Source organism: Purpureocillium takamizusanense, chromosome 9 (genome assembly GCF_022605165.1).
Source record: "Purpureocillium takamizusanense chromosome 9, complete sequence".
Taxonomy (NCBI): domain Eukaryota; kingdom Fungi; phylum Ascomycota; class Sordariomycetes; order Hypocreales; family Ophiocordycipitaceae; genus Purpureocillium; species Purpureocillium takamizusanense.
Window position 1 is genome coordinate 1,636,050 of NC_063076.1, and position 18,948 is coordinate 1,654,997.

At 60.7% G+C, this 18,948-nt stretch overlaps 5 protein-coding genes across 5 annotated transcripts; 1 reads left to right on the top strand and 4 right to left on the bottom strand.

The window, feature by feature from the left end:
- Window positions 1-5,876: 5,876 nt before the first annotated feature.
- Window positions 5,877-7,983, top strand: CYP3 (Peptidylprolyl isomerase). Its single transcript, XM_047990986.1, has 5 exons — window positions 5,877-6,175; window positions 6,339-6,364; window positions 6,635-6,780; window positions 6,920-7,057; window positions 7,224-7,983. The coding sequence occupies exons 1-5, from the start codon at window positions 6,138-6,140 to the stop codon at window positions 7,425-7,427; spliced, it is 552 nt and encodes a 183-aa protein (XP_047846996.1). The 5' UTR covers window positions 5,877-6,137; the 3' UTR covers window positions 7,428-7,983.
- On the bottom strand, window positions 7,864-10,131 carry JDV02_009333 (uncharacterized protein; the record flags this gene model as incomplete). The annotated part of the gene is made up of 2 exons (XM_047990987.1): window positions 7,864-7,877; window positions 8,580-10,131. The coding sequence occupies 2 exons, from the start codon at window positions 10,129-10,131 to the stop codon at window positions 7,864-7,866; spliced, it is 1,566 nt and encodes a 521-aa protein (XP_047846997.1).
- Window positions 10,132-10,922: 791 nt separating this feature from the next.
- Window positions 10,923-11,282, bottom strand: JDV02_009334 (uncharacterized protein; the record flags this gene model as incomplete). The annotated part of the gene is made up of 1 exon (XM_047990988.1): window positions 10,923-11,282. The coding sequence occupies one exon, from the start codon at window positions 11,280-11,282 to the stop codon at window positions 10,923-10,925; it is 360 nt and encodes a 119-aa protein (XP_047846998.1).
- Window positions 11,283-15,006: 3,724 nt separating this feature from the next.
- Window positions 15,007-17,789, bottom strand: JDV02_009335 (uncharacterized protein; the record flags this gene model as incomplete). Its single annotated transcript, XM_047990989.1, has 3 exons — window positions 15,007-16,982; window positions 17,041-17,271; window positions 17,339-17,789. The coding sequence occupies 3 exons, from the start codon at window positions 17,787-17,789 to the stop codon at window positions 15,007-15,009; spliced, it is 2,658 nt and encodes an 885-aa protein (XP_047846999.1).
- A 403-nt stretch (window positions 17,790-18,192) lies between these two features.
- JDV02_009336 (uncharacterized protein) lies at window positions 18,193-18,549 on the bottom strand (the record flags this gene model as incomplete). Its single annotated transcript, XM_047990990.1, has 1 exon — window positions 18,193-18,549. One exon carries the CDS (start codon window positions 18,547-18,549, stop codon window positions 18,193-18,195), a length of 357 nt encoding a protein of 118 aa, XP_047847000.1.
- Between the last annotated feature and the right edge of the window lie 399 nt (window positions 18,550-18,948).

Below are 18,948 nucleotides of genomic sequence, written 5' to 3' on the forward strand. Positions count from 1 at the left end.
GGCAACGGGGCAGAGAAAAGGAAACGGTGGAGAGGGAGGGGGGGTGGGAAGGCCGACCGGGGTCTGTTAAGGGAACGGCCGGGTGGCCGTGCAGGCTGGCACTGTGCCGCTGAACAGTTGGACAACCGCCCGCTGAAAGGGAGGGGGGGGGCTCACGTCAGTGGGGGTGGAGCTGGAAGGCTGGCGCAGCGGCTCACAGGCGGTCGGGGCGAGCGCGGCGGTGCCCACGCCCCAGCGCTGAGGACAATCGTGCAAGGCAGGGAGTCCGGATTGAACCTGTCGCACACTCGGCACAGACGAAGGAGTGAGGCGCATTGATTCCTTCAAGCATACATGCACAATTGTGCGATTCTCGAGCACCGCCGAATTGGCTGCAAGGGCCCTAAGGGCTGGGCGTCTTTATCGCACCGTCCTTCCAAGGCACCAAGACGTACTATGTCCACAAGTCCAGTACCTTGAAGGCGACCACCCACGGTGTGGGTCGAGCGCCCTCTCCGGTGGTGGCCCGGCTGGGGTGCAGCAGACCCAGGAGGACAGCGGGCCATGATTGGCTCTGGGCGGCCCCCGGGTTCCCTGCGCGGGCTGGTCGGTTCGCTGGACCAGCCCCAGGGCAGGGGGCCCGCCTTCCTGCCTTTGCGCTGACAGAGGTCTGGACGAGATTCGTCTGACAGAGGCAGGTGCGTTACGTTGCGGACGTTGGCTGGGTCGCTTTTTGCTGGCTGCACTGGACTGCATGCATGTCTCGTCTCTTTTTCAAGCCCCAAGGCCCGGTTCTGCACTGTACGTACTGCTCTCTTTGGGAACCGCTTTGAATAGCTCATGCAAAATTTCTGTCCGAAGCGGCGACGTGCAGACACAAAGTTAACCTTTTCTGTCTAATTGTCAGAAAGAATGTTGGGACAGATCTGCGCTTCCCGGCATGCCTGCGCGCACAGGGGCAGCCCGGCACCCGGGACAGGGTTGAAACACCACGCAAAAGAAAGGGGAACGCAGCGGGCATACATACGTACGAACATGCGTATCCAAGTATATCAGAGTTCAGCGGCTCGAGTTACAGAGTTTCACCGTTTTGTTGAACGGCCTCTGCCTCGAGACCGTTCCAACGGTACTCTCCGCCGGCAGCAACGGGCAGCAGCCATGATAAGAGAAGAGTACCTACCTCATCAGCTACAAAGCCCAGCTCAGACAAGTACTGCCGCACGTTGCAGCCGGCGGGAGGCGCCCCAGTCGGCTGGGAAATCGGGGACCCTCGATGAAGCTTGTCCAGGCCTGCTGCGCGGAAGCGACTGCCACGCCCGAAACTCTAACACGGTGAGCCGCGCCCCAATGGCGGGCAGAGCACTTCATCAAGCCTTGACAGAATCCACCGCCCCGAGCTTGGCGCGTGACGGCGCCGGCGCACTTCTTTGGCCCGCCAGAGGAGAGGGGAACGGGGTGGTATGGTGTAGTTAGGTATGGTATAGTCTGGTGCGATCGCCGACAACGCGGGGGCATCGAGACGAGCAGCGGGCCAGCCAAACTCTGTCTCCACGAGGGTCAACTAAGAACGACGACGACGACGACGACGACGACGACGACGACAAACGCCCGCCCGGATGCGCGTCGCCGCGGAGAGGCAATGATTCCAATTTCTAAATGTCCATTTGTGCTACATGCTCTCCGGGGCCGGAGGCGCAGCGCTGTGCCTACGATGACGACAACGACGGACATCGGTCGAGGGAGCAAGCCGGAGCCCTCGCTGGCAGCGCTACCTTCCGAGCAAGCCGGACACGGTCGCCCGGAACCTGATCAGAACCCATCCACCGTCATTCACTGCCGGGGAGCCGCCCACTCCACTCTGTTGCAACCCTGGTGGGGTGTTCGTCTCGAGATGAACAAGGAGGAGAAGCAGCCTCTGTGCTGTGTGCTGCTTCCACAGCGGGAGCATTTCAAACTCCCGCCGCCGACCCAAGGCATAGCGGTTTGTCGGACCGGGATCACGGGGGTCGCGCTGACGAGGGTCCAGGCGCTGGGCTGGGCTGGGCTGGGTGGCTGAGAAGCAGTGGTGCCATGGCACGGGAAGCTGGCTGGGAGCCGCGCCCACACAAGCCTCCATGTGTCGTCGAACACACCCTGTTGTTCGCCAGGTGGGCTTCTTCCTTTGGAAGCAGCAGCAGCAGCAGCAGCAGCAGCATCACCACCACATGGATCAAGGAAGCAAGCAGGCAGGCCTGCAGGCAGGACTCGCACGCGCGAGGCCGCTGCGCCATTTGCACAGTCCCTGGGCAATTTCCCCCCTCCTACAGAGTACATCGTAGGTTGGGAAGCCAAGGCTGGCCTGGCCGGCAGGCAAAAAGGCAGGCAAAAAGGCAGACGCAGGTCTCAGACAAGACGTGTTTCTCGACTCGGCCAGCAGTCGGCGGGCTTGCCCTGGTTTCCATTCCCCCCTGTGTCGGGGATCGGCTCCATCTGTCTCAGACGCTGGGCGGCCCCTGGCCTGGCGCACCTGGGTTGCGGCAATGCCGTTCGTTTGCTGGGCGAGCTTGATCATATGTATACGTACTCTACGTACCTGGAATGACTAGCAGTACCGTAACTACCTAGTAAGTGCTACGAAGACTGCAGCCCGGTCAATTGCGCGGCTCGGTGAAGCCAATGTAGATCGACGCGCGGGGAGGGAGTGTGAGAGAGTGGGGGGGGAGATGCGCCTTGAACGCTTGTCGCATCGCAACACTCGCTCGTTCGCTCGCTTGTTCGTCGTCGTCACCGCCGTCAGTCAGCACCAGGGAAATACGAATGTGCATCTCGTTTGCAGATATTTTTTTTTTCCCCTCTCCTTCCCTCTCTTTCTGTTCCCCTGCGCATTTTGCCAATGGACACGCCGTTTCAGCCCTTGTCAACACGACCATTGGAAGCGTGCATCGTTGGCCGCAGGCGCTGGCTGATGCGCTCAGCCCCCCTCTCCCCCCCCCCCCCCCCCCCCAAAAGGCTCTCTGACGGGCAGGGGAAACCTGCATCATCATCAACACACGCACGCACGCACGCACGCACGACCTGACTGGGGCACCGTATCGCGCCCGAGGCACACGGTGCATTCCTGGGACGCCACGCACCGTGGCCTAGCGTCGGCCTCCGGCACGGCCAAGGCGAGGTCAGCAGCCCACACCATAGGAGGATGGAAGAGGCGTAGTAGTTAGTTAGTTACCTGTAGTTGGCATAACCTAGGCGCGCGTACATTCGTACCTAGACTGTACTGAGGTAGTAGGTGATTCCTCAGCTCCGCAGCCCAAACGCGCCTCAAAAAGGGCTGTGAATGGCACCATACATGACACGCACGCACAAACGGCGGGCGCGCGCGTGTCCGTCCGGCCATCCAGCCATCCGTCCATTCATCCCTTCATGATGGCGCCAAAAGGCCAGGCACGGTGCTGGGCTGGGCTGCTGAGGAGTCCGTCCGTCCGTCCTGACGGGCATGCCGTGACCGAGGCTGGCCCTTCGGGTCCAACAGCGGAGCCGATGCGCCGGAGGAGGGGGATGGAGGGCTTCACAGCGCTGAAATGCTGATGAGGTGGACTGCACGTTCACACCCCCTCTCCGGCTTCACCTCAGCTGCTCCACCGTGTGCGCGCGCGCCGTCCGTTGTCCGTCCCCCCCCCCGGGGGCTCGATCGGATCTCCCCACAGCGGCGCCACGGCGGGCGACGGACGACGACGGACGATGAGCCGCCACGGAGGCTGCAATTCACAGCGGGCTGAATGTACCTAGCCGACGTCACATATGGTGATACTACTAACCTGGCGCCCTGTCTGTCTCTACGAAGTATTTTACATGCTGTATTCGAAAGGTACGAAGCACAGATGATGCATCCAAATCTACCTACTGTACGAAGAAGTACTCGCGACCAACGTTCCCCTACCCAGATTATCGCCGTCAAGTGTCGGCCCGTCTTCGGCCCTCCTCCTCGCTCATGCAAGGTACCTCGGGGCAGCAGCGTTCATGCTGGAACCGAGCAGCAACACCCAAACCACAAAAAAAAAAAGCAACAGCCTTAATTAGACACATGCGAACACAACAGGCAGCCCCCCTGGCCAGGCTGAGTCACGGTGCCTCTTCGGCTGATAAAGTTGCGGCCCAGTTCCGATGTTGCCATGCGCGAAAGACGGCCGCAGCGATCCATTCCTACGACGGGAAGCACTCCCCGGCCCCGGCACCCGCCCTAGTATTAGTCAATGTCTTTGACTGTACAGCAGTTGAAGCTGCGATCTGTGCTTAAATGTAGATAGGCCGGGTTCTCAAATCGAGACTTCCGCTATCTCTGTATCACAGGTACAGCGAGCGACAGCCACCAGTGAGACTCGCTGGCAGTGTTTTGGAGTCTGGAGCCCTCCAGTATGGGTGGACCCCAACGCAAGCAGCTGCGCGCCAACAGATGGCTCACGTCGTACAAGCTTCTGTGTGTGCTTTGTAGGCGTGCAAGACCCAAACACGTGGGAACAACCCCTTTTTCTCCGTTCCAGTTTGCCGCTGCAGCACGATGCGAGACTTTTTTTCTTTCCTTTTTTTTTTTAACAAGCGGGTCTCGAACGTCGACTTGCAAAGCACGGTCCCCAGATAGGTAGTACTATCGCTTTCTATTTTTGTGCAGGTCGACCCGGCGGGAACACGAGACGCCTATGCAGTCGTGCTTGCTTGCGTCTCGCCAAAGACGACGTTTCGCGGAGATTGGTGAGGTCTGTTCTCCCTGCCACGCACGCCGCCGGGCGGCCCCCGCGCTTCCCGTCCAACTCTTCTTTGTGTGCAATTCCTCGGTTGCGGTTGCACAAAGGGACACTTCAATTTTTGGGGTGATGATTAAGTCTCCAAGTGCCGTGTGCGCGATGTCGTCACTCCTCCGTCGTCGTCGTCGTCGTCGTCCGGGCCGTTGCCGACAGGCCAGTTGGCACACGGCGATCGGAGCCGTTGCTGACTGGCGAGAACGAGAGCGCCCCGCCCCCCTGCGAGGCCCCGGCGACGACAACCCGCTCTGGGACGAGAATTTGAAATCACGATTAAAGAATTCCAGTTTGCTGTACAGTATACGTGATGACGATGGCGAGCCCGGGCCTAACCTAACACTAGTTGCCGCGAAAATCGACAACGACAAGGGGGATGACCGTTCGTGGTACGTAGTATGATTTCCATGGTTGGGGGAGGAGGGTGTGAGGCGCAGTCGATGGGCACCAATGATTCCCCTCTCTTCCCTCCGCCGTGGCGTTTTATCAACGCTGCCGTCACTGCCGGGAGGCTCATCAGCAGGGCGTACGTCGCACGTTGTCCCGATTGATGTGCGAGTTCGTAGGAAAACCTGCTCACGCGAAGCCAGGAGAATCCGCACCTAGGTTGTGTGGACATGTGTGTCGTGCCGCCGGGTAGATTGATTGCTCCAGGGCCCAGGCTTTCTCTGGCCTCCGGGGGGTGGGTTGGTGTTGGACGAACGAACGACCGGGAGGGGGGGCATGGTGGTTCGTGATGGGACAGCCCGCAGGAGCTTTCTTCGTCTGGTTTCGTCGTTCTCCCCCGCTCCTCCGTCCCCTCGTCATATTATGAGGAGGAGGAGGAGCAGGAGTAGGAGAGGGGGGGAGGGCCAACGAGTGCGCACGCTGCTGACGATGCCGATTCGCTGCGGGTCCCGCCCGTGATGAAACAGGCAGGCCTGTTTGTCTGTCGGAGGTTACGTAGGCGTGTCTTGAGAAGTGGCGGCCCAACGGCCCAATTCTATGGAGGCCAATGGATCTCTGCCGTGCTCCTCGTCGTGTCGAAAATAGTAGGAGGTTTGAAGTGAAGTGAGGTAGAGGTACTAAGTTGCCGTGGGGTGACGTTAAGAGAGGTTCCAGTTAACTACTGCCCAGTGCGTGACGGACCTACTCAGCACTGAGGTGCCGTACCTTGTAGGCACTGCAGGGCAGGGACCGCAACGCAGGGCCCCTTCATGCCCACACTCCACTGCGCCGAAGCCGCGCTAGACCCGAATCGTCTATTCGAGGTCTGCAACCAATGGACTGCCTGCAAAATCAACCACCCAGCTGTTGCATCAAGGGAAGCTCTCTCTACCTCGACAAGCTCACCAGCGATCAGACGCACTGCATCGCAACAAGAGAGAAGCACCACCAGCAGCAGTCATGCCGCCGACACAGCTGCCCGAATCGGGCAATCCCTTGTAAGTGAAAAAGTCACACCTGGTCGGCGCGGTTGACGAGGGCGAAAATGTGTGTCGTGGGGAAACCGACGACCCAAGTCATCTATGCCATCATCCAACGGCGATGAGCTAGCTCACCACATGCGAGGCGTGGAAGAGAGTGCTGACGAGGCGATTTGCGCAGGGTGTTTTTTGACATCACATTAGGAGGTCAGTTCTTTACTTTAATGCGTCCCGCCCATTGGGTGTCGTACGGTATCACCGCCCGTGCAAGGCCACGGCTGGGGCGAGCGAAGACTAGCTAGCCCCTGCGGTGAGCAGTCATCTCCAATGATGCCATCACCAACGTCCGGCGGAGGCATCTGGATCTCTCACTTGGCACCTACGTGCCCAAGAAGAAGAAATGAATGAATGAGTGAATGAATGACGCCACATGCAAGAATGTACCCACGAACATGGCGCTGACATGGCAACCACCAGGTGAGCCCCTCGGCCGCATCACCTTTGAGCTCTTCAGGGACGTCGTCCCCAAGACGGCCGAAAACTTCCGCCAGTTCTGCACCGGCGAGTCCAAGAACTCGTCCGGCCGGCCCCAGGGCTACAAGGGCTCCAAGTTTCACCGCATCGTGCGTCGCCTCTCGCCCCCTTTTCCCACGTCTCGGCTGAAATCACGCCCGCCCTCCGCCTGGGACGTGTGGCTCGCTGGGCTGGATCCCTTCAAGTAAAGAGTACAGAAAGGAAAATTTGACTGACGCCGGGCATCAGATCCCCAACTTCATGTGCCAGGGCGGCGACTTTCTCAACGGCGACGGCACCGGCTCGACGACCATCTGGGGCTACAAGTCGTTTGAGGACGAGAACTTTACGCTCAAGCACGACAAGCCGGGACTGCTCTCCATGGCGGTACGTTGCCTCGTCCCATCATCTCCCGTTCTCCCGGCCCATCTATCTATCTTTCGACCTGAATCCCTCCTACCTACCCCCACCCCTTCTCTGCTTTCCTCCAGCGTTGTTCTTTTCGTCGCTCCGGCTGACGCTCCTCCTCACCCCCTCGTTGCTTTGGGCGCAGAACTCGGGCCCCAACAGCAACGGCTCGCAGTTCTTCATCACCACGGTGCCGACGCCATTCCTCGACGGCAAGCACGTCGTCTTCGGCAAGGTGGTGGACGGGTTCGACGACGTGGTCAAGAAGATGGAGGCGACCAAGACGGGCTACAGGGGCAAGGACGTGCCGAACCTGGACGTGGCGATTGCGCAGTGCGGTGAGATGTGAGCAGCCTCACTCACTCAGGGCATGTGAGGGGCGGCATGGGCGCTGCCTTCAGAGGTTCTTTTTTGGGTTCTTTTTCTGGCGCGGGATACTGCTGCTGCGAGTCAGTCAGTGATTCCGGGTCTTGTGCTACTATAGACAGAGGTGATGACGGCCCGTGGTGCCCGACAAACGGACGCCCGCTATGCTCTTACTTGTCACGCCGAACCTCGCCAGGGAAAGGGGGAGGGCATCAAACAACGCGATGCTAAGCAAACTGCAAAGGCACAAACAAGTCAGACAAGAAGACCTTCTAGACGCCTACTCGTCGTGCTTCCATCATCATGTGGCAATCACAATAGCCGTATCACGTATCACGTATCACGCTCACCATCACGCGCCAGTCGTCACTAGTATTTCGCAAACACGCGGCCTTCCCAGGCCCGCAGAAGGCCTTTTTTCATTCCGAGTTACCTAAGAGAGAAAAGAAAGAAAGAAGGGAACCTATCCGTCAGTTCGCCAGGCTCCCTCCCCGAACTGCCCTCATCGATCCAGCGCGGGCACTCGGGGGAAAGAAAAGTGTGAAGAACAAAAGAAAAAAAGAAGGATCAAAGCCGCATCCACAAATCCCCTCCCTCACCCTATGTCATCTCTCTCCCCCTTTACCCTGGTCGCGGTGCTGTAAAGAACTCATCTCATCATGAGCGTGTCTTGAAACAGGCATCCGTCTGGAGAAAAGGGGGGAGGGGGGAACGCGCACATCAAAGAGAAAAGAATACGAACCGATGAAAAAAAAAACAAGAAGGGGGTGGTGTCAGAACGAAAGAGGACGGTTTGAATTGAGGAATATGTACCGTAGAAACGAACGACTGCGGCGCCGATAGCACAGCATGGCACCGCTCCTCCCCTCCGCTCCAAGCCTTCTACGTGCGCGCCCTGCCGCATGTCTGTTTTTCCTTGTTCTCCCTTTTCGTGTATCTTCTTCTGGTCCGGTTCTGTTAACCTGGGGTGTTCTCACCATTTTCGCTCGCTCCTCGTCGTCGAGCACTCGTCACCGAAAGGGCCAAGCCGTACCGAGCATGTTCGACTCTTTTTTTCTTACTGTGGTGGTCCCCTTGGTGCCGTACGCACACGTACTCATCTACGCGCGGGGAGTGGCAGTGGCTCGCTTCTTACGCGGCCTGAACGGTCCTGCGCCGCGCCTCTGATACTGCGTGCCTTGCGCGCCGGCGGTAGTAGCTGGACGCGTGGTTGGCGCCGCTCCTTTGGCGGGGATGTGCTGCGTCATGGTGACCATGACGGTCGAGGTCTGCGTGCCAGACTGGCCAGGGAGGGGGTGCGCCGCGCCCGGCTGCTGCGAGGGGCACGACGCAATGGGAGAGCCGCGGGCGCTGGCGGTAACGTACACGGTGGACATGAATGTCGTGGCCGGGACGGTGACGGTCTCAGTGACGGTGGCGGTCGAGCCGGCGTTTGCGTCTGGCGAGATTGGGGCGGCGCCGGAGGTGGGCGCCTGAGGAGGGGGCGGCGCGGCGGTGCCTCGGCCGATGGTCCGGGTCATGGTGACGAACTTGGTGGACGTGGACATGACGCAGTCTGAGTCGGGGCTCGTGACGACGGGCTGCGAGTCTCTGGGCGTGGGAGCGGTCGGGGCGGACAAGGAGGCGGTGACGGTGGTGGAGGAGGGCTGGGGCAGGCCGGCCGGGGCAGACGCGGTACCCGCGCCGTCCTGACCGCCGGCGCCGGCGCCACCAACCTTGACGTCAAAGCTATTGTCCATCTGGCCCTTGACAGCCATGTTGTAAATGTTCTTGTTCTGCGCGCCGGTCGCCTGCTGCTCCTTGGCCACGACGCCGGGCAGCTTGTCCGTGATCTTGATGTCGAGGACGCTCGAGTAGCTCTCGTTTACGCGGATGGCGTCCATGGTCCAGCCGTCGGGCACCTTGTCGCCGCGCATGAAGGAGCCCGCCCAGGGGAACAGGCCGTTCTTGGTGGCCGCGAGGTCAATCTTCTGGTCGTTGAGCGTGGGCCAGTCCCAGTACCAGTAGACGGTGTAGACGGATCCGGGCTTGGCGTCGTTGGGGATGGTGACGACGGACTGGCACTTGAGCTCCTTGTCGGCGGAGGCGCCGTCGCCGGAGAACTTGGAGACGCGCTCCTGGGCCAGGGGCTGGTGGTTGTCCTGGAAGCACTGGCCGTCATCGTAGTTGCGCGTGGCGAGCAGGCGGCCGCGGGCGTCGCCGCCGGAGCCGTCGGCGTTCCAGCGCAGGTGGACGTCAAAGAGGCGCTCCTGTGGCTTGGGCTGCGCCGTGCCGTACAGGTAGACGGTGCCGCGGTTGAGGGGCTTGCCGGGCTGGTTCTGGGGCAGGGTGACGTGCCCGTTCTCGAGGTGCAGGACGGCCACGCGGTCGCCGGGGCGCGCCTGGAGGAGCGGGTGAGGCGGATCCGCGGCGAAGGGGTACTTGTTGAGCAGCTCGTCGCCCGTGTAGGCGGCGGTGCCGGCGGCGGGCAGCAGGTTCTGCGCCTGCTTGTCGCTCCAGCCGGGCTGCGTGCGCGGCATGTACCCGCGGGGGAAGCCCTCGGCGCCGATGAAGGAGCCGTTTTCGCCGATGACAAAGGCCGACTCGATCCACGAGTGGGCGTTGACGGCGGTGGCCGAGGCGAGGAGGACGACGAGGCCGCCGCTCAGGCTGCGGCGTCGGGAGGCGGAAGGGGCGGCGAGCTTCATTGCTGGGAAGACGAATCTTTTTGCTGCCGGTTTCTTCCTGTTTTGTTTTTCTCGAAGTGGATTTCCTGGGTGCGTGCCTCGTATCCTGAAAGTGCCAAGGGGGCGGCGGTTTTCTCTGGAACGAGTATATGCGGTACGTGTTCTCTAAAGGAGTTTGTCGACTTGTGGTCGGCGGGTGTTGACGGAGTCTTGCGTATGCGTAGTAGGAGGGTGATGATCTCGCGATGCAGTCAAAGTCTAGACGCGGCTAGGAAAACAAGAAGAGAAATCTCGTGAGAGTCGCGAGAAGGTTGGTTGTGCTGAATGACGGAGAAGGGGAAACCGAAGTAGAAAGAGCCTGCAAGGCGCGACAAGTCAAAAGGAGCGTGGGGAAACAATCAGTCTCGGAGAGTGACAATGAGTGAATAGCCGGGCTCGCCTCGTTTGGGTGGGGAGAGCTTTGCGACTGCAACAAGGAACGTGTGCGAAGTTGTGCGCGTGGACGAGGTGGATTGTTTTCTCCCTCTCACGGGCGAGAACAGCGGCACGAAAGAAAAGTTGGGGGTTGTTGAGAGGGAACAACAATGGCACACGCGCGTGCGTGTTATTGTGCCGGCCAGCTGCCCGCCCTCGTGCGTTGCCGTGGTCACTCGATGCTGAACAGGAACAGACCAGCTGGTGTGCGTGTGTGCGTGATGGAGTCGGTTTGCAAGGCCCAAAGGGGAAAGCTCCCTATCGACAGCGTCCCGCGTTGTCGAAGTGCGAGAGGGATGGGGAGAGTGAACAGACACACGGAACAAACAGCTCGTGATCTAGGAAGAGAAAGGAATGGAGGGGAAGCTGTGCGTTCTCTGTTGAGTTGCCTCTCGTCTTCCTTTGTTCTTCTTCTTTTGCTCTACGTGTGACGCCGTTGTTTGTCGGTGAGGGCGCCGCGTGGGTGAGTGAGTTCGGTGAACGGGCGGCGCGAGGCGAGGCGAAGCGGCAAACATAAAGGGCAGCGGCAGTGAATCGGGGGCACGAACGAGGCTTGCCTGCAGCGGCGGTCGCGGCGGGGTGGTGGCGGCGCGTGAGTCACTCCCGACTGTGGCTCCGGAGCTCTGGTGGGAGGAGGACGAGAACAGACGGAAGAGAGCAGTGAGGAGAGGGGTCCGACGGTGGTTTTCTGCTCTCATCAAAGTGTGTCAAGGCATCATCATATCATGGTCGTCATGAGGCCAACGGCTTCTGCGCCGCGTCACCACGGAAAGAAAGCAAGGAGGGAGGAAACACCACGGGATCCAACACAGGGACGAAGAAACGCTTGTCGGCATTGTTACAGAAATGAACGCCCGCCTGGGGGAGGGTCGCGTCGAGCCTTACTCATCCCGCTGCTATAGTTACCATCATGGTCAGGCCACGAGTCGCAGCAGCAACAGCAGCAGCCAGCGGATAGGCCGAAGCGGCATGGCAAAAGGCAGCAGCGCGCATATGAGACGGGCAGGGAGAGGGGCGGCCAAGGAAGGAAGGGCTTTTGACGCGGTGGTGGTCAAAGGCCCGGTGACGGCGCAGCCTATCGATGGGCGGCATGGTGAGCGGCCGCGACGAGGCGGCCATGCTGCGAACCAAGGCACGGACGGGGCAGCGCGACGATGGTGGTGGTGGTGGTGGTGGTGGTGGTGGTGATGACGGAGCAATGGGGACGGGATGATGGGCAGCCGCTGGTGTATGCACGAGCGAGAAGAGGTGAGGTTGAAAGTCGGGACCCGACGGCGGGCGCGTGTGGGCCAATGGATCCGAGCCGACCGGCCCCGGATGCGTGTTTCACAGCAACAGAGAGAGGGCTCTTGTGCGGCAGCTGGCGCCGGGCTGCCTGGGGGGGCAGGTGGGGTACCACGTACCTGTCCCGCGCGTGTTTGCGGAGCGGGTACCTCCAAGGCTGGCTTCGGTGTATTGGGGGCCTGGCTTGCAAGGACTCACTACTGGCAGGTAATCTACCTTGCTGTATTCGTAGGTGCCTGCCAGGCCGCATTCGTGGACCACTCAATCTCTGCGGCGACCCGGAACGCCTGCCGAGGGATTGCGGCCCTGGCTGGCTGGCCACAGGTCCATGGAGGGCCCTGCCACCGTGGAAATCATCCTCCAGGAACCAACCCCCCGGAGGGAAAACAGGCGCCTCAGGGCCGCTGCGGTTGGCCGCCAAGCGCCACCAGCCGTTGCAAGCGCACGCCTCTGCCGCGCATCGACTGGCTGCCGTCGCTCGTGGCGGCTTGCGGCTCTGGGCACACCAGACCAGTGTTCAATTTCAACCACCTCCCCCTCCCACACACGACCTGCCTGACTGCTCTCCGCGGGCCTTTGTAGTATGTTGTTGGGTAGTACACGCAGTGCAGCCTTGCTGTTTGCTGCCGCTGCTGCCGTCAGCGCGGCGCGTGCTTGAAACGCCCGGGTCGGCAGTGTCACCTCCCGACCTACTACCTTGCCTGCCTGGCCTACCTGACCTTTTTTACATGAGTAACGTCCTACGTAGTAGTCCCCCCCGGGTGAGTGAGTGGCCGACCGTACCAAGCGCTGAGGGTCAACACCAACCTAAGGTAAGGTAATACAGGTACAGGCACTGCCACGGGCTGCCCAACATCGGCAGGCGGGGCGGCGGCGGCGGCGGCGGCGGCGGCTGGCCAAACAGCCCCGGGGCCGGCTGCCTGCCTATGAGCGAGCCAGACGGTGTGATACCCGAAGCTCCCTCCGTACTATACTTGGTCAATAAGCCCGTATGTTGTACAGGATCAGGATGCCTGACGTGCCGTGGAAAGAAAAAATCCCGGGAACTAGGTAGCATCGAAGAGAAAGAGAAAGAAATCAAGACTGATCAATGTCGACGAGGAGGAATGTGCACACGTCGGCTCACACGTGCGTCCATACAAACAATGCCCTCCCCGGGACTCTCCGTCCATCCGCCCCCATCATCGTCCTCGGCTCCGTCCCGCCCGTCTAACCCTCCCGGCGCACATTGACGCCAATTCCCGTGCATATGCCCCTGCGTGCCTCTCCCGTGGGCCGGCGCCCACCCCGCCGTGCCCGTGCCTCGACTTATTACCTTGCCGCCGCGCCGGGTCCCCCCCGGTCGTCCATCAGGTCCCCCCTTTGTCGGCGCAATCTTTGCCTGCGTGCCTTGCGGCCGGGTCCCCGCCCCTCCTCGCCGCGGGGCGTGCATGGTACCTGCATAATCGCATCGCGGCGCGTCCGCTACAGACAGAGGCAGGGTGTTTATTAATTATTTTTGTGTGTCGGCGCTGGCAAATCGCCGGGCCACGAAGGGACCCTGCCTACTTCGCACGTCGTGGTCCTCCTCCTCCTCCTCCCTGCTGGCAGGTATGCTAGCGGAGGTGGTGGCAGTAATAGTACAGTCCCTTCCGGCCCCTTGTTCCATTCCATTGCATCGATGGGCGCTGCTCTTTCCTTCTAATAAGCTTCCCTACAGAGATACGACCTAACGTTAGCAGACTGTCAAGTAATAAAGCAAACCACTGCTCCCTCTCCAAGGACCGTCCCTTGGTCTCTACCTCTGGACGTACTAAGTTGACAAGTGCTTCATAGCATGGCTGGTACGTGCCCTGTAATATTAGTGTCCAGGCGCCCTGAGCGAGCCACAGCGCAGTGCTGATGATGCTACCATGGGACGAACCCCCTCAACTCCCGCCCGCCCCTTCCATGGACCTTCCATGGAAGGGTTTCGCTCGCTCGCTCAATAAAGTGCAAATAATTGCAGCCCTTACGTCCCCCCCCCCCCCTCCCCTCTTCCAATACCCTTTCAAAACCCCATTCGCATTCCCGATATTCCCCCCTCAACAGATCAATTGATCAGTCAATCAATCAATCCATTCATTTCACCGCAGCAAAGCCGTCGGCACACAGAATGCGCGCGCGCGCAGCCCTCCGCCCGGATCCCTCCCAGGATACCCCCACGCCTCCATTGTAAGTCACGCAGACTCAACCGGAGCGCTTCGACGTCACATCGCACACACAAGAGAGCGATTATGTGTGCGCATGTCATCGTCTTGCAGGGCAATGAGGAAAAGGGAAATAAACTCATGCAAGCACTTAACCGGCTCCTCCCCTCCGGGCGGCTAGTATTACGTACTTCTCTCCCTTGCATGAGGCGCCGCCGCGCGTTCCTGGCTAACTACGTAGTAACAAACCCGTCCCTCTCCCCCTCCTTCCCTCCCCCGGAGAAGCTGAGCTGAGCTGAGACGCCCCATCTCTCGGTGGCGCCGCAGCCCGGTCAGTGACAGATCGCAAGGGGGGGGGGCGTGCATCTGGATGGGCGATCCACCGTCCCCCGGCTTCGATCTCGTCGTTGAAGAGACACTATTTCTGGGCCCGGGGGTGCAAGACGCGACCTACGTGCGTGTGTGCAATGCATGTTTCGTGAAATGTATCTCATGCAGCAACATTGCTTGTTCCCGAGCGTGGGTTCACCTCTATGTTCACTTCTATGCACACGCGGGAAGAGAAACACTTCGATCTGCACCACAGCGCACCAGATGGGTAGTAGAAGAAATCTTGTTGTGTTCCATAGCATAAAGTAGTAACATCTAATCATGTGGTATTATTATTCGTCAAGAAACGTAAAAGTCGCCGCCGCTCCGTGTAGAGCTGCAACCCAAAACACCTTGATTCTTTCCACCCCGCCAGCCGGCCGGTCCCTTTCCTCCCATGAAACGCCTCTTTGTAAGCAGGTAACCCAGTGGTCAATGGCCGTTGTTGTTGTTGCGCGTGCGTAAGATAGTCGTAAAGCCAGACCGGAGCCCAACAAGAAAGCAGACAAGGCCGTCGAGACATCGCCGCAGCCGTTACATTAGCGACAAAATGTCTCCGTGTCTAAAGGAACCCCCTCCCACTGATCGTTGTCGGCTTCGCTCACCATCCAGCCGTGACCGGCACGTGGCTGTCGATGGCGTCCCTCCGCCTCTTGATCGGCCTCGGGCTCCCGCCGCGCTCGTGCGAGCCAGGCGCCGACCCGGCCGTCATAACCGGCCACTGCGGCGGCGCCCACATAGCCGCCGCGTGATGTCCGCCCTGCGGTTCCATCTTGGGCGTCGGCCCCCATTCCGTCGTCGCGCTCGACGGGCCCGACGCGGTGCCCGTCCAGCCGTCGAGGGCCCCAATGTCCCAGCCCGGCATGCTGCCAGTGTCGCACCCCGAGCTGTCGTACACAAGCTGGCTGGGCAGGTCCAGCGCCGTCGTCGCCGCGGCGCCCATGTAGGAGCCAACCCCGTTGGTCATGGGCTTCACGTCGCCAAAGGATGACTGTCCGTCAAAGTACGTCTGGCTGCTGCTCAGCGACGACTGCCTGTCGCTCGCGCTGCCCGCCGCGGTGCTCGGCAGGAAGCTGACGCCCCCGTTGGAGCTCATCCCCGCGTCGAAGCTGCTGCTCGTCGAGTACGCACCGGGAATGGTCGCTGTCGGCGGCGGCGTAGCCAGTCCACCCGAGAAGGAGTCAAAGAGGCCCAGGCTCGTGCTCGACGTCTGCAGCGGAGGCACATGCGGTGGGCCGTGGTGCTGGTGTTGCTGGTGGTGGTGATGGCTGCTGCCGTTGCTGCCACCGTTGTCCCAGGCGTTGAACGTCTCATTCATAGCCGCCGTAAGATGCTGGCTGATGGTCGGCGTCGGCGACATGATGGCATCCCGGGGCACACCTGCCGTCGGGTATACGAGTGCCTTCTGCTGGTGGTAGCGCGACATGGGGTCGTTGATGGTGAGCCACCGCCACGTCGTCCCTGCGGGCTTGAAGACCGGGTTGTACTTGTGCCACTGGTTCGTCGTGTTGAAGCGCCAGAAGATGATAGCCTGGCGCGTCCACTGCGTCGAGTCGGGCGCGCAGGACCACAGCTCTTGGTACATGGCCACCTTGCAGATGAGGTCGCTGCCCGTCGACTCTCGGCGCGCCCACGAGGCAGCGTCGCCCTCGTCCTCGGACCGCTTGCGCTTGCTGCCGGCCCGCTCGACGTCCTTCTTGTCGCCCTCGGCATTGCGCCGCCGCTTTTCCTTCATGCGCTGGTGCTCTGCGTCGGGATACTGCACCGCCATGCTCAGGATGCTGGCCCACTCGACCGCGGGGAACGGAACGTGGATGTCCGGCCGGGGCCGCGTGTGGCAGTCGCAGTCGTTCTTGGAGTCGCTGCAGCCTCGGCGGTGGATGCCGCTGTCATTGGTGTAGACACCCTGCTTGCCGTCGTCGCTATGCAGCTCGGCGGGCCGCGTCAGCCGCGTGATGCACTTCCAGCGGTGCGTCTGCAGAGCGGGCTGCGTGATGGCCACCTCGACGAAGCCCGTCAGCTCTGAGCCCGACGGGAACTTGGCATGTTCGTGGAGTTCAATGGTCGAGCACATCTCCAGGAGCAGACAGTCTTCGTCGCGCGACGGGAGGTCCAACGTCTCGTACATGGCTGGCGCATCCTTTTGCCACCGGCGCGTGACCGACTTGACACATGCCGAAGTGGTGCGGTCCAGGGAGCGGGTGTATTCGTGCAACAGCACGTCCTTGCCCAGGACATTAGGGCTGTCGTCGCAGTTGGTGTACTTGTTGAGGTGGGGGAACGAAGCCTGATCCAACGGGTTGTCGTGGGCGTCGTAGGCCACGTCGTCCCGGATCTTAATGTCCGACGATGAGACAAAGACCTCGCAAGTCTTGGGCCGCACGCAGATGGAGGACTGCAGGGCCAAAAGCTGGGAGAAGTAGTCGTAGTTGGGCTTGACATCAGGGACCCTACCCTCGGCCAATGCTGTCAGGACCGGGTTGGACTTGAACGACTCCTGTTCCTCCTCGTCGTAGTAGTCATCCGAGTTGGTGGAGCCGGGCTCCTTCTTCTCCTCAGATGGGAAGAGAAAGTGGACTGTAAGCTTTTTGTCAGCTTCTGTCCCGCTCATGACGACGCATCGCGCGACACTCACAGCAACGGAGGTCCTCGAAGAACTTCTTGACGACCTGCATGTGACTCGACACCTGCTTGCGCCCCATCTGCTCGATGCTCTCGTTGCTGTTGTCGATGCGGAAGATCTCTTTGCTGCCAAGCAGTGCCACACAAATCACAAAGATGTACTCGCTGATGAGCATGTTGCGCCCGTGAAGCTTACCCCCCATGGAGAATTTGCGCCGGCCCATATGGGGCATGAGCAGAACAGCTAATGTTAGGGATCGGTCAGCGGCAAGTCCGGACCTCAGAGGAGGCGCAACGGGATCAAAACGTACAGTCAACAAAGGCATCCTCGAGCTCCGGTCGACGCCAGACGCCGCCCTTGTCCTTTTGCGTATCCTTGTGGGCTTGCCTGTTGCGGTACTGCCTAAAGGCAGGCCAGTAGTAGAGGGGGTTGACGTGGCGAGGCTTCCTCTGGTAACGAGGCTGCTGGCGAGGCGTCGGGACTCTGTACAGGCAGTCGAAGGACTGGGACGGCACCATGGGGGCCGGGATGTTGGGCTGCATGGACGGTGACAACGTCACCGGGCTCTGATAGCAGGCGACGATGCCGCCGTTGAAGCTATGCGCCTGTGCATTGCCAGTGGACTCGCGCAGAGGCATACGTCCGGGGACGTGGACGCCGCTGGCGCTGCTGCTGCTGCGGCGGCCGTCGACGTAATCCGGCGACTGCGAGTATCTCTGCGAGGATAGGACAGGCCTCGGCTGGTATAGTGACGAAGACATGGTGAACGAGCTCGCTCGGGAACGCCAGTCGAGTCAAGGAGGAATGCCAACGGCGAATGCTCACGAGAACAAGCTCGGGCAGCGCAAATGCCTGGTGTTCTCTGTGCAGTGCAACCGCGAGTGGCAGGAAAAAGAGACGAGCGAGTTGAAGAGGACAAGAAATGCTGAAAGGAATTTGGGAACGCGGAATGGTGGGTTAAATGTATGCTCTGAAGGGGGCGAGGATGACGACTGGAACGAAGATTGTCGTCCTCGGCCCAAGGTGCCAGACCAAGACCCGATGTGGAGGAGACGATGGGCAATGAATGAATGATATTGACAAAGAAAGGGACGGCAACAACGCCCTGCTATTGCTACCTGCGTACATACGTACGTACGTGCTCGCTCGCACTTACAAGCACAGTCAGTAAGTACTGCCCGCTTGCTCGCCGCACACCCGCAGCGAGTCGGGTGGCCGGCCTGGGAGGGGCAGGCAGGCCCCTCGTCGAACCATCCGAACCCTAAAAGGATCGCGCTCCAACTGCAAAACATCGAGCAAGGAGCACACGAGGAGAAGGGTGGTGGCAGTAGTGGTGGTGGTGCGTGGGGGGAGGAGGGTGGTGTGTGGGTTGATCGGGCTGGCGGTAGGTCGGCAGGGTTGCTGCTCAACACCACCACCACCAACACCACCACCACCACCATGACGAGCTTTGCCTCGCATCAGCAGCCGACCAGGCATCAGTCTTCTCCCCGGAAGCACTGCAGAGGAAGGGGGGCACATGGCAGCCAGAGGTCTGCAGCGAGGGCGTTAGCCTGCAAGGGAGGGCCAGGCGGGGCCTCTGGGGTCTCATCACCAACACCCCTCGGCAGAGACACACGCCTTGGCTGAGCGCCTCTTGCCCGGTATGTAAAAAAGATTGCCATCAGACAACACGAGCTTGAAGCTCCTCCACATTGTCGAAATCGAATTCTTGTCGCGACGCGCCGGCCAGCGTCGTCGCCCGGTTATTTTGTCGCCTGCGCGCGACGCCGAGCTCGCTGCTGCTGCTGGACCACTTCTCCCTCCACTAAAGAGAGCCTCCCGTCTGTAACTTTTTGCTCCCCGCAGCCAGCGCGACACCCCCCCTGCAAAGGGAGGCTGCCGCAATGCAATACGTACATACGGGCGGCGGCGACGGAC

Excerpts from the sequence above, each read along its gene's own strand:
- CYP3 (XM_047990986.1), top strand. The coding sequence starts at position 6,138 with ATGCCGCCGACACAGCTGCCCGAATCGGGCAATCCCTT. Across the intron at positions 6,176-6,338 it reads CCCGAATCGGGCAATCCCTT|GGTGTTTTTTGACATCACAT; the intron begins GTAAGTGAAAAA and ends CGATTTGCGCAG. Across the intron at positions 6,365-6,634 it reads TTTTGACATCACATTAGGAG|GTGAGCCCCTCGGCCGCATC; the intron begins GTCAGTTCTTTA and ends GGCAACCACCAG.